General features: G+C 39.0%; 1 protein-coding gene across 2 annotated transcripts in view; it reads left to right on the top strand.

The window, feature by feature from the left end:
- LOC124408707 (scavenger receptor class B member 1-like) overlaps window positions 1-12,551 on the top strand; it is a 40,325-nt gene that overhangs the window by 13,047 nt on the left and 14,727 nt on the right. Inside the window, exon 1 of one of the 2 annotated variants that reach the window (XM_046885834.1) lies at window positions 2,520-3,300. The exons of the other annotated variant lie outside the window; for it this stretch is intronic. Coding sequence (XP_046741790.1) covers window positions 3,075-3,300 — 226 coding nt within the window. The 5' untranslated portion in view covers window positions 2,520-3,074. Of the gene's footprint in view, window positions 1-2,519; window positions 3,301-12,551 lie in introns of those variants that run through there. 2 annotated transcript variants of the gene reach the window in all.

Below are 12,551 nucleotides of genomic sequence, written 5' to 3'. Positions count from 1 at the left end.
GATCGTGGTTGTTGAGGCGTGATATGAGGTCACGAACCATGACGTTGGTTGTTAAGATTGATTACTCGCACCTATCATCAGCCACGGCAAACGAACATGCAATGATCTTTCCGCAGGATTCTAAATTTTTTGCTAAAACATTTCACAAAGTGTGACACCTCGAACGGTTCCGGATTAGCATATCCGCGTGAAGACATTTTTCAGATGTAGAAAAGAAGTGAGAAGAAGCAAATCATCCGTATTCCTTACCCTTTGACCACATACACTCGTTGTGTGCGCCTGTCACCAATTATAGATTATAGTACCAAAGCAAATATCATGTTTCACGACATTGTACGGAAACAGAAAATCTTCTGTCATCAATAAAGTCCTAATCCAAGATGTGAATTTTAATCAGGCATCAAGAATCGTTCATTTCTCACGTGTCACGGATATTCCGGAAATGCCTGATCAGAGTTTCATAGAATGAGATCATATACCTCGATCAAGGATTATGGTCTTTCACCTGTTTTGCATTCAACTAGAAATCTGTCGATTCCCAACTCTCAGCCATGAAAATAATAGCGGTCAATACCACCGTTCACACAGTGAAAACTATATCATTTCTTACAATCGAACTTGCACTACGTTCGGAAATTGCCCGAAGCAGACTGTCGTAAGTAACCTTCGTACAGTTTACAGTGGAGGGTCACCAACTTTGGTCGTATACAGGTATAAGTCATTTCCTTTCGCGTACTTGGTTGGTACGTTGCCTTTTGTGTGAGCTGTATATTCACGAATCTTGAATGATGTATTATTTTTCTCTTGATGGAAACACTCGCCAAATAATTAAAGATCAAGGTTTTAATTACTTCCATGCTTTTGAAGATTATCCCAGTGTGACTCTTTCAAAGTAACTCATATCCTTAATACCTCTGTAACGTGGTGTAATGGTTATGCAATAATCCCACATAATTACACCGTATATGCTGTAATTCTACACAACAAATGACGAGAAATAACTTGGGAGACATTTATTTGATCACTCTTCGAGCAAATACGTTATAACTGCCAAGGAATTGGGAAATTTTTTTTATATCCATACGACGTACTGCGGCAGTAATATTTTGAATCATCTGAAGCATTTTCAGGTGTAAAAACCGGTTTTTTGCGATTAGTGAAAAGTCATCATGAATTCCCGATGACACTGAGATAATTGATCACCGCTGCGGCGAAGCCACAACTAATCGGTCCCACCTTTGTCACTACAATGTTACGTGTGTGACAGAAAATTATTCGATGACAAGTTCTCGAGAATGTAAGATTGGGTAATACCGATCGAATATCTCTTGACGTGTGACTGATCATGAACTCGGAAAGTTGATTATATCTATATTATGAATCTATACCTACGTCGACGAAATAATATATTTTCATTCCGATTGAAATAACGTTCAGAATCATTCGTCATCATTCACTTTACGAAATAAGATCATTTAGTGATACATATTATAAACGAATTTTTTTCGCACCATTGAATAATAGCATTTCTCAAGACTAATCAAAACAGTAAAAACTACTTTTATCTAATGTAATTATCGCAGACCCAGAACTGACAAATGAGTTTCGAAAAAAACAACACGTATTTTCTCCTACGGTTTTTCAAAATATGACAAACAATATTCCGATGCCTCATTTATTTGAGTGTCGGACAATAACACCCTAATGGTATTTTTGTTTTCACAAGTTCATTCCACAATACATCCCTACACGAAATGCGGAGTAAATTCACAGATGAAACATTCCGTACGAATAACACAAAAAGACGTCGTACATTCGGTGTTTCGAAATGACGCTCAGCTTCTCGAATTCAACGGAGTCTCAAAATCATACGGAGTAAATGTCTAAAAAATGTTACTTAAATTAGAAGGTTCTTCAAATTTTTTCAAATATAATCCCACTACTGTTCAATAAATTCAGAAAAAAAGTTGTAGAGAATACAAGAACACTCGAAATTTTCCCGGGTATAATCCCACTTGAAGAGAGTGAAACTGACATTTTACTCAAGAAGAATTCAAGAGAATGAAGCAATATTTACATAAATAAAGAGGGAAAGAGATTCGAAGTTACATGCAAGAGATCAACGAGAAACAGCTGTTTCTTATATATGTGTATAAAAAGTGGGTGACATTGAAGCCGAACCACGCTGGGCTGTTGCAAAATACTTTTCTAGAAGTTTACCAGGCGCAGTCTTCTACCACTTTCAACCATCGACGCGGATCGCCCAGAAGTCTGTAAAATATCTCAAGCCGGCAGCTAGTGACCTGAACGTTGGTATAGGCATGTGCGATAGTGGAGAAACGGCGCGCGGTCAAGGCGCGTGTCGGAGACCCTGGTGGTGGTCTGACCATCGACAGGTGGGGGCGAGCTGCACCTGTCGATTGGCTGCAGGTCCACGTGCGGCATCCACCACCATTTTCATTGGGAGAGGTGAAAGTGGGGTGCGTCTGGTGATATTTTTCAAACACGGTTGGAAATTTTCGCCACTTTTGCATTGTGTCGCACGCCATTCGCACCGGGTAGAAATATTGGAAGGAAAACGCGGGCTGGTAGTAAACATCCGAGGAACAGCCATTCGGATAGTTAAAATATAGACAATTTTACTCGACGGCGAATCGTAAGAACATTCAAGAGCGAAAATTACCCTCCGATTTTTTCACAGCAGAAATGTTTCCGACAAGTGTAACAACGCACGAGTATTTATACTGACAAGAGAAAAGTCATCGCGATCCGCGTCCCACGAGGAGTAAACAAGGAAGTAGTCGACTGCATCATTGCAGCGCAAATTCGAGTCGAAAGTCATGTGTAGAAGTTTCGAGATTTCATTGCCACTTGCCACGGCTTAGTATCGAGTTAAGCAACAGTACGCTGAGTGTGGAAACGTTTATACTAGGAAAAATCGTATCGAGAACTCTCGTCTCGCAAAGGCACGACTGTGAACGAATCGGAAATCGACGATATTAGATCGTGCATTTTGGGAGAGAGGAAGGACTGCGCTCGTTTTAAGCACCGAAGAGACTATCAAGTGTAGTGAAATGAAGGAGGTTGCAGGGTTCTGGGACCGTCTTACCGGGCGCCGGTATTCCGCGGTCAGCACAAACCCGTGTCCAGTAACAGACACCCTTGACAGTACGGAACCCGAGTACCCGCCATCGCCGGGAAATCACAGAAGCTTGAGAAGAAAGTCTTCCGTCGTAGTGAACCAGTTCTTTAACGCCGCATTACCGGTCCACTCGGACGGTCGACCACGCTGGCCAAGAAGTAAGTTTTTATCTTAAAGAGCTCGAGGTGCGCCAGCAGCTCTTTTCCATTCATAGTTACGAGAAAGGAGTGTCACACTAGTCGTCGATAAGAACCATTGAAAAACGAGTCGTAAGTTTTGTCATCCCGCCGGGTTTGGCGAACACCCGGTAGAAATTGTCGTGATAAGACCGACTCGAAATTTATTTGTAAGATCGAAAAGTTTCATTCGAATGAAAATTTTGGGGCTGTTTGAATGTATGGAAAAATTTCAGCGTTAGTCTAACGTATTACAAAAACGCTATTGGAAGAAGCGCCATGAAATTACTTTACGATTCAAACGTCGCAAAAAGCGCATCGCGTGCCAAGGAATCGTGGCGAGACGAGATTCTTACCCGCATAAAATCATTCGAAATCTATAGTCAAGTAAACAATCGTGACTCAGTTTGTTCGTTAATGAATCAAAACCGGAGGGGAAAATTCCAGCTAATTGCGGTAATTCTTTGTCGATGACTACTATATACGTAATCAACGGCATTTCAATTGCTCGAATCATAAACAACTATAGTTACTGATATTTACACGTCTGACAGAGGAATGCTTGGCAATTATCTTATCAACTTATGACGGTTTGAATATCACACCCGGAAATTTCCGAAAGATTTCTTCTGGCTAGCAGCCAGACGTTAAACGTTTACAGTTAGAATCTGGTAGCGGTGAATCCCAGGACAGATCAATGGAATCCTGCCGATCACGGGAAAATTACCCACCGTCATGGAAGAAACAACAAAATGCACGATTCCTTCATGATGCTCGAAATGATTTAAAAAAAATTGGTTCAGCTACAGGTTTTTAGAACATCAATTTAAATAAAGGTTTCTTACGTCATTTTATCATTCTAAGGAAATAATTACCATCGAAGTTAGCTTATACTAAATGGGTTCCTGATAGTTTTTGCATTATTAATCCAAGGGTACCGTATATCCGCTTCGTCATTTAATATCACTTGACAACGTCATAATTATACGCGAATCAATGATTAGAATCGGAAATTCGAATGTAGCAATTGTCCGGGATGAGCATGAAACTTGTAATTACATCGACTAGTGTTAACAGTGGTTATTTTTACTTCCTCGAAGTTGAATAAACCACGGTTGGATTTTTGGTTGCAGATCAGACTTTCTAGAAGCGAAAATTGTCCATCGTTGAACAGCGGTACATGAGTAATAACCTTGAAAACATACCTTCAGATGTGTAACATACAGTAGCTGGAAAACCCATGTTTACGCGTTACTCATACCCATTAAAGTTATTACAAAAGCGGTTAACGCCCGTTAGCTGTTACGTTACCTACCAAGCTAGTGAAGTATGCGGTGAAATATTGTTTTCGTTACATAAAGACTTTTCGCGGTGATTGGCTATTGAGGACTGGTGCCAGAAAGCGAACCGAATCGAAACTGTTTCGGCCACGGAATAAATGAACCTTCATGGTAATGGCTTCCGGATTGGAAGCGTTCGAAAGATCATTCTTTTCCAGTGCTCGACGCCTGTACAAGCATGAAGATACTTTTAGGTCAGACATTGCCTATAGTAGCCGCTCTTTCAATGCTAACTAATTTCCTGAATTAGCACTACCATAAGCGATAACCAAACACCACGCGATCCTCATACAAAGAAGTTAACGTGCCGTTTACCAAACACATAAATCTAGCCCAGGTCTAACAAGCGGTACGAGTTGCGGACTGCTTCGCACCACCTTCTATTTGGACAATGGAATTAGACGCAGCATCATGCGTGTTCGGGTCTAGTGCGAAACGGCTTTCGACCATTAGGTCAGCCTTGGTTTGGGCGATCGGCTCGAGGAATGCGAGGGCTGAATTTCGCGTTTTGAAATACTTAGACTTCGATCAAACGTGCGTGGATCCGCTGTATTATAACCTCTTTGCCAACGTGGTTGTGAACAGGAATATAAACGACATCAATCGGGTATCTTCAATTTGACCGAAAACCATCCTTGAGTTATGCGCCGCGCGCAAACGTCGATTCGTTGCAAAATAGACGCGCTTGACTGCAATTCGGATTTGATAATTATGCAAATTAAAGAGAAGTAATTGTTCTTCAGCACTTCTAAGCAGCCTATCATCATACAGATGATGACAAAGTTGCGCAAATCGCAACGCTGTTCTTGCAGTGTCTAAGTCTAATGAAAATTTTAATGAAACTCATTCTCTCATCTCAGGCGAAATTCTCGACTAAAATTAAGAGCTACACTCGTGCAAGGAGTTCAAGTCATTTTTTTCAACCACCATATCACACAATTTTCACTTGACTCCACTGTAAGTTCATCGGTATAAGTGTGCCGCAGATATTTTGGTGAGCAAAAGATGCCTTCTGAAGTATTCCAAGTGCACTGATTTGCTTCATAATTCATGATGACTGTCAGTATAAAAACTGCGCAACGATGGAAATATCAGGTGTTCCATTTCAAAACCACTCATTTAAAAATGACCATCCTCTCACTTTGCTACATCGTTGCCATGATCTTGACTCGTATCACATCATCACCGTTCACTCTTGGGTTATTTGAACCTCAACGTTGGATAGAAAAAATTTCAGAATTCATCACGTAGCTTATCGGATGCCATAAAGCATTATATTTTAGGATCCGAGGTGTTTAGAAATGGTGGTTGACTGGCCAAGAAATGTACATGCCGAAGAAAAGTTTGTGTGTATGACGCATTCATACACACACACACATATATGTATATGTGAATGAAATTCAGACATACTTACACGTGCCAGGTGGTTTCTTTCTCCGGCAAGCTGAAATAAAGCGATTAGAAAACAAGTCGCGTGCCTCGTGGGCAGAATTCATATATTTTCGAGGTAAGAACTGATTAATGATCAGTTAACTTCGGTTCATATCTATCTCGATATCAAACCTCACAGCTAGACTGAAAATTCAAAATTCTCGTGATCCAGCACACAGTATAAGTATGTAGACTCCAATTTCAACTGCAATTCAAAATTCTTAGGTAACACGGATCGTCAGCTTGGGTAAACTGTTTGTTGAACCTGCACCCGTGCAAACGTAAACAGCGCGTATGACTGTTGGTAAAAGTTTGCAGTTACCCAACACGTTTTCCGAACACGTATGTTAATAAACTTCTGTTTTCGTCGGGATGCACTGGAATTTTATCACCAATAGTGGGTTACCGCATCATTCGTGTAATAAAACAAAAAAAAATTCTTTAAATTGCTTAAATTGCGAGACAGGTTAAATTTGGAACGGTTGACCAACTGCGGAATAATACGCAAATGATGAACTGATTGTTTTTTATTTTCCCAGACATATTTGAGGCGATTCTACGTATTACGCATACACATATGTTTTATTGGATCAGATTTCTTTACTAATTTTTTGCTTCCTCTTTGTCAGCACGAAAACAAAGGCAAAAAAACATATAATAAGCAGATAATAACTCCGACATAGTGCGCCTGGTTCGACAGACTTTTTTCTCTCATAAATCATTCAAGTATAAGAACTCCACGACCACGAATTAAATCCGGATTCTGCTCATTTGGATAGCAAGTAAATTTCCATTCCGTTCAGTCAACGGAAAATTTTCCGAAATCATAACTTCAGGTATTGATTTTTTATTTCTTTTCATTTCTTCTTTTTCATTCTCCAAGGCGATTCAACCGTACATTAACCTACCCGAGGACGATAATTTATCGTCTGTTTACCATCATACGAAGAGTTCAAATGGACTATCAAACCGATTAATAAAGGGAAGCAGTCTCTCACAGCGGATCTCTGCCTCTTATTTCGTTCGGAATTGGCTATTCATCACGTGTAATTGAAGGTGTGTCCTTTTACAACTAATCCGAATAAGCACGTTGCATATTCAATCATATATCAGGGGACCCTCCACGCGCGATCTGCAAAGATCAATTCCCGATCGCCACCCCGGCTTGAATTCTGCAATTGTTAATCACTTGAAATTCTGTGGACCATAAGGTAATCGCATAGTGATCGTAACGTTCTAATTCGAAATTCAGATCGCGCCCCATGATTCTTAATAGGTGGTCACTCATCATTAGGCCGACATCATACCCGGAAACATTTATAACATTTCAGAAACTGATTTACAACGAAAGAACTACGTCTGTGCTTCTTCTTTAAATGGGATTGCCGTATTATTTCTCACATTATAACACCGGAAGAAAAAATAGCACGAGAATTGTAGCCGTGTATCGGCCTGATTTATTTGTTGGATTAAGTTCATTCAGTTAGAAGGATTAGCATTTTTTCAGGATTTATTGCCCTTGATTGTTGAGGAATCGAGTTTTCAGATAATTTAGCGAAACCAAGCTATGTATCCGACCATGAATTCAATGATCCAAGTTCAAGAGTTGGCAAATTATTTAACGTTTCAATTCTTGATTTCTACGAAGCGTGAATATATCTGTGTACCCAAAACACCGCACGCTAGTTGTCTGTAAGTCGAGGGAGTTAATTTGAAGGAGGACAGTGAGAGTTGGCATTCGGTTTGTGCAGCGGCGCACAGACGCACTTTCTCTAGGATAGTGTGATAGCCGCTGTGATAGTTGCAACATGATACACCTCTAACGAAATACTTGCATCAAGAAATAACACTAGAATTTTAACCGTTTATCGCCTTGATTTAATAGACAGATCAAGTTCATTCAATTAGAGGGATTAGCATTTATAATATATAAAGGGAAGAGAGAGAGAGAGAGACAGTTCAAGCTGGTCCTCCGCAATATCATAACGTACTTCAGTAATATTTTTTATTTTTTGTAAAGCCGATCAGTGAGTGAGTAATACAGTGTCATAAAACTTCCATGAAAATTCATGGATTGTCAAACCTCCCACAATCGGAGCCATTTCATACGTGCCTGTAAATCGATTATAATTTTAATGGGAATACAGGCGATTCTGTGCCTGAGCTGGTACCGTAAGGTGATTATACCTTTGCAAATTGTCGTTTGAGATATCTCTCACTATAAATTTAAATTCACGTGAAACCCAAGTCGTTTATTCCACGCATTATTTGGACCAAATCCGGAAATTCTAATTCATGGAATAAAATTGCTCCTCAGGTTTATTATTATTGATATTATTGTTAACAGGAGGTATGAATTAATCGCATCAAAAATATTCTTAATACTTATTAGTGTGTTTTGTTAAAATCCTTTCGTACCATACAAGTATTTTACGAGCCAATAAAAATTCTGTAGAATCGTGAACAGCAACGAGCAGCTTACTGATGCAAATTATCTGATAAATCACTCACCTTGATTTTCAACTGGTCGACTGTGTTGTAAATTTTATCCCCTACGTTCAATTATCGTGCGATAAATTAACAATGGCAGATCTATGAATAACGCGATGGGTGGATAAGAAAAATGGATAACATTACATAAACGAGCGAAAAGTTTACTCACCATAGGAATTCTATTACCAAGTCCATTACCATGTTTTAAACCAGGTGGGCGTTCAGGACCACCTGTTCGCAGTTATTCGATAGGTATGATGATCGCTGGTGTTGTTTAATTCCTATCCGCATTCTTGTTGTTTTTTTAGTTTTATACATTTTTTATAAATTTCATGATTATCGACTTGAATTTTTGTTATTTAATCACGAAGTCGCGATAAATCACTTTTGATATACAATAATGGCTAGTATTACTCAAGTTTTGAAATAACTGAAAAATCTGGTGAAAAACATTATTTTAATTCCTATTGAATTATTGAACCAATGTATAGTTATTCAAATACCTACTTTTATTAATACATATGAAATTGAAAATACTTGTCCGTAATATCCATTAAGTCATTCGCTATCACCTTTGATATGCAGTATTTATGTACCTTTGCATCATACTCGATTGAAAGGATGCGAAGACAGTAATTTTATAGATTCAAAAAAAAAAAAAAAAAAAAAATTAAAAAAATCTCATAAGCCGTCATTATTACCCATCGTTTGTAACATTATATAAACCATGACTAATTGTCCTCGACTTATTAATTACTTGGAAGAAAAATAATCTGCATCACGTGCAGTAATGCGTAATGGACTATGTGATTGTAGGAAATAATTATCATACCTCCTTCAATATCCGCAGGGAAAACCAGTCTTGTTTCTTACGAGTTAAATATGCATCAATCAGACTCAGTGCTGACCAATTTGAATGACCATTAAGACTGCGTAAAGGCATTTCACGATCTGATACGTGAAATTTGAATACGCCCCGATCAAAATAATCCATTGCACCTGGGGTCCAAAGTAACACCAGCGTCATAGCATACTCTAAATGCCGTTATGTTCACTAACTACCTCACGAATTCAACAATAGTGGGACTCATACCGCGAGTCTAAATTTACTTCAGCTGTCAAATGATGATAAATCTAACGGCCTGTTAGTTTTTGGCCTACAGTACATGGTTATTTCGATTATGTCGCAATGACGTAAGTATATAACGCAACAGAGCGGACGAACTGTTGAACTTGACACGGACATGACCGTACCTTGACAGAACAATCCATTGAAGTTTCTCGCGCGCGCCAACTGGTTGAAAAAAAAAAAAAAAATATGTGCATACTTACCGTAGTAATCGGACAGATATGACGGATGACTTTCGAATTGCTTCTTGGCCTAAGCCTTCGTACTTGCGTCTGTATTATTACAATCCCCAGTAGCAGCTGATCCTTGCTCTCGCGATTATCATTCGCTTGGTCGTACGATGAACTGTGAATGCGAATAAAGGTATCTGCTGTTAGAAATTGCATTGATGAATATGTGAAATATTTCGGAGGCACAAGCGTGAGTCACGAGCTCTCTACGAACACCAAGTCCAATTTTTGGAATTACGTTGTATCTATTTAGGATGCATGGTATCGCGATCGACCTTTTTCCGTGATATAATTTTCCGAGGAAAACAATGCAGACCCCAAGTACGGAGAAGTTTGCTGACAGTTCTTGACAAATCCTTAATAGGAGGTTCAAAGCGCCCCCTCTCAAGAGTAGAAGTTATATTTAAACAATCCTATTTTCAATTTCGAACTATTGTCGCATTCGGCACGGTGAATCGTGTGAGAATCTCAATACAGATCTTATTTTTGAAAGGAATGTTACCAACTCTTTTACTTCTTTAATTTCCTGATACTGAGCAATTAGACAAGCACTAAGTTTTACTGCCATAACGAATTGAATCTGATAATTTGGTAGACAGATATTTTTTATTCGACATTTATTACCCGGTTTTTATTCTCCGAAGCGGAAAAGTATTCAACTATTCATAGCTACTAAGCAAAAAAATATTGCGACAGAATTTGAAACTGTTTATGTATCAGCCACAAGGATTAAAATGATGAGCATTGGAACCAGGCATGACATGACGGATCGAACGGAACCACATCGCATTTTATTATATCACTGTAGGTACGAAAGTTTATGGCTGTGCTTTTGATTCATTAAGCTAATAAAATAATGAGTGTCTATAGAATAAATTCATCGGAGCGACTGTTTAGAACCTTGCGACGTGTTAGATCAGCCAGTATTTACGGAAGCTTTATAGCGCACAGTGTCTAGATTCTAGACAAAGTGTGACGATGCGGATCGACACGAATTGGTCATTTCAGTTAGGAAATCAGCGTCGTTCAAGGCTGATCTGGCAATTGAGCTGCCAGCCGGTAAAAACAGCGGAGGGATTAATCAGCTGAGGATTTCTGTCGCTGGCAGACTGCGTTATTCTGGAGCTATACATCGGAGCTTACAGTATCATAGCGTACGAGTACGTCAAACCTTGAATAGTTGAGAAATTGCGAATACGTGATGATCATACCGTGCGAAAGATTAACAGAAGACAATGCGGTAATCTCGATTACTTATAGGAAGTGAAACTGGCCGCACGTTTTCAACGGAGAAACAGTGCCCATTCTGAATTCAAATTACGCAACAATGATGCGTGGTATTGAGTCACTGCGTAGGTTCAGGTTTGGGAACCGCAATGAATCGCTTCATTTTATCCGTGCAGAAAGAAGAAAGAAGGATAATTCAGATTCCGAGGACAAAAGTTACCCCGGTACTCGACCGAGCATTAACTCGAGTCTCTTTGCGAGTAAGAATATCAAATCAGCGTTGTTTACCGGGCAGAAATCTCCGAGCAGCTTGTAGCGAAATTTCCATGAAATAAAAAAACGAGATTCACTTCTTTGGGCAGATCAAAAACGTATTTTCTTGTTCCTAATTATTCATAGGTTACCCAGATTTCAATAGCTTGAAAAGAAGAGTATGAGACGCGGCTTCAGTGTAGGTTGGTAATACCTTTGACCTCGTGATTCCCGTAGCAGGAAAAACTTCTAGTTCGATAAGCTGATAAGTCTGCAACATGGAATCGAGGGGAGTTTCAGCTTCGCAAAGTCGAAGCTGAAGCGAACTATGGTTGATTACTTATACGGCGTAAGGTCGGAGGTTTCACGAGGAAATCACTGCGCTATCTAAAGCGTTTTTCCGTGGTGACTTCACATTGAAACGATACAACTGCATCGAATTCACGTTGTTTAATGCATGAGTCTAATCGCGTAATGCTGCAGTTTTCACATATATCGTATCAAACGACTCTTCAGTTCTGTTTTCTATCACAAGTATGTCTCAATCCGTAGAAATAGAGAATTAGCATTTTCCTCGAGACAAGATGATCCCAGGTATATAGATATACGATATTAAGAATGCAAACTTGAACCTTTTGAGGCGACATTATTGCTCGCAAAGCCATATGCTCATGCTAAATGGCAGAGCCCTGTGCTAAATTTCAGTAACTACTTTGAATTGCCAATGAACATAATAAACGTCTGCATTCAACTTACAGGGCTCGATAATCCGCAGATATTTTCTGACGATTCATATAACTTCGATAAATATTTCAATATTATAATTTTGTCAGCCAAAAACTTTCCTTATTGGATTATTTATTTTTGGAATTTAATGATTAAAATCACATGGCTAGATGAAAACAAAAATATATGTGTGTTAGTAAAAAAAAAATCTAATTTTGTCATACGAGTTACAGTAGAGATGATGATATCTGAAATAATGAACGTTAAAGTGACAAAGAGAGAAAATCATTTGTACAAATTCCCCGACAGAATCATATTGTGTTTCGGTGGTTTGACGCAATCCACGACATTTGTATAGACCTTACGATTCCTATCTTGAAACGATAATTACCTCGAACTCGAACC

This window comes from Diprion similis, chromosome 8 (assembly GCF_021155765.1).
Source record: "Diprion similis isolate iyDipSimi1 chromosome 8, iyDipSimi1.1, whole genome shotgun sequence".
NCBI classification, from domain to species: Eukaryota; Metazoa; Arthropoda; class Insecta; order Hymenoptera; family Diprionidae; genus Diprion; species Diprion similis.
The sequence above is the reverse complement of the archived record's forward strand: the minus strand, read 5'-3'. Positions and strand labels throughout refer to the sequence as shown.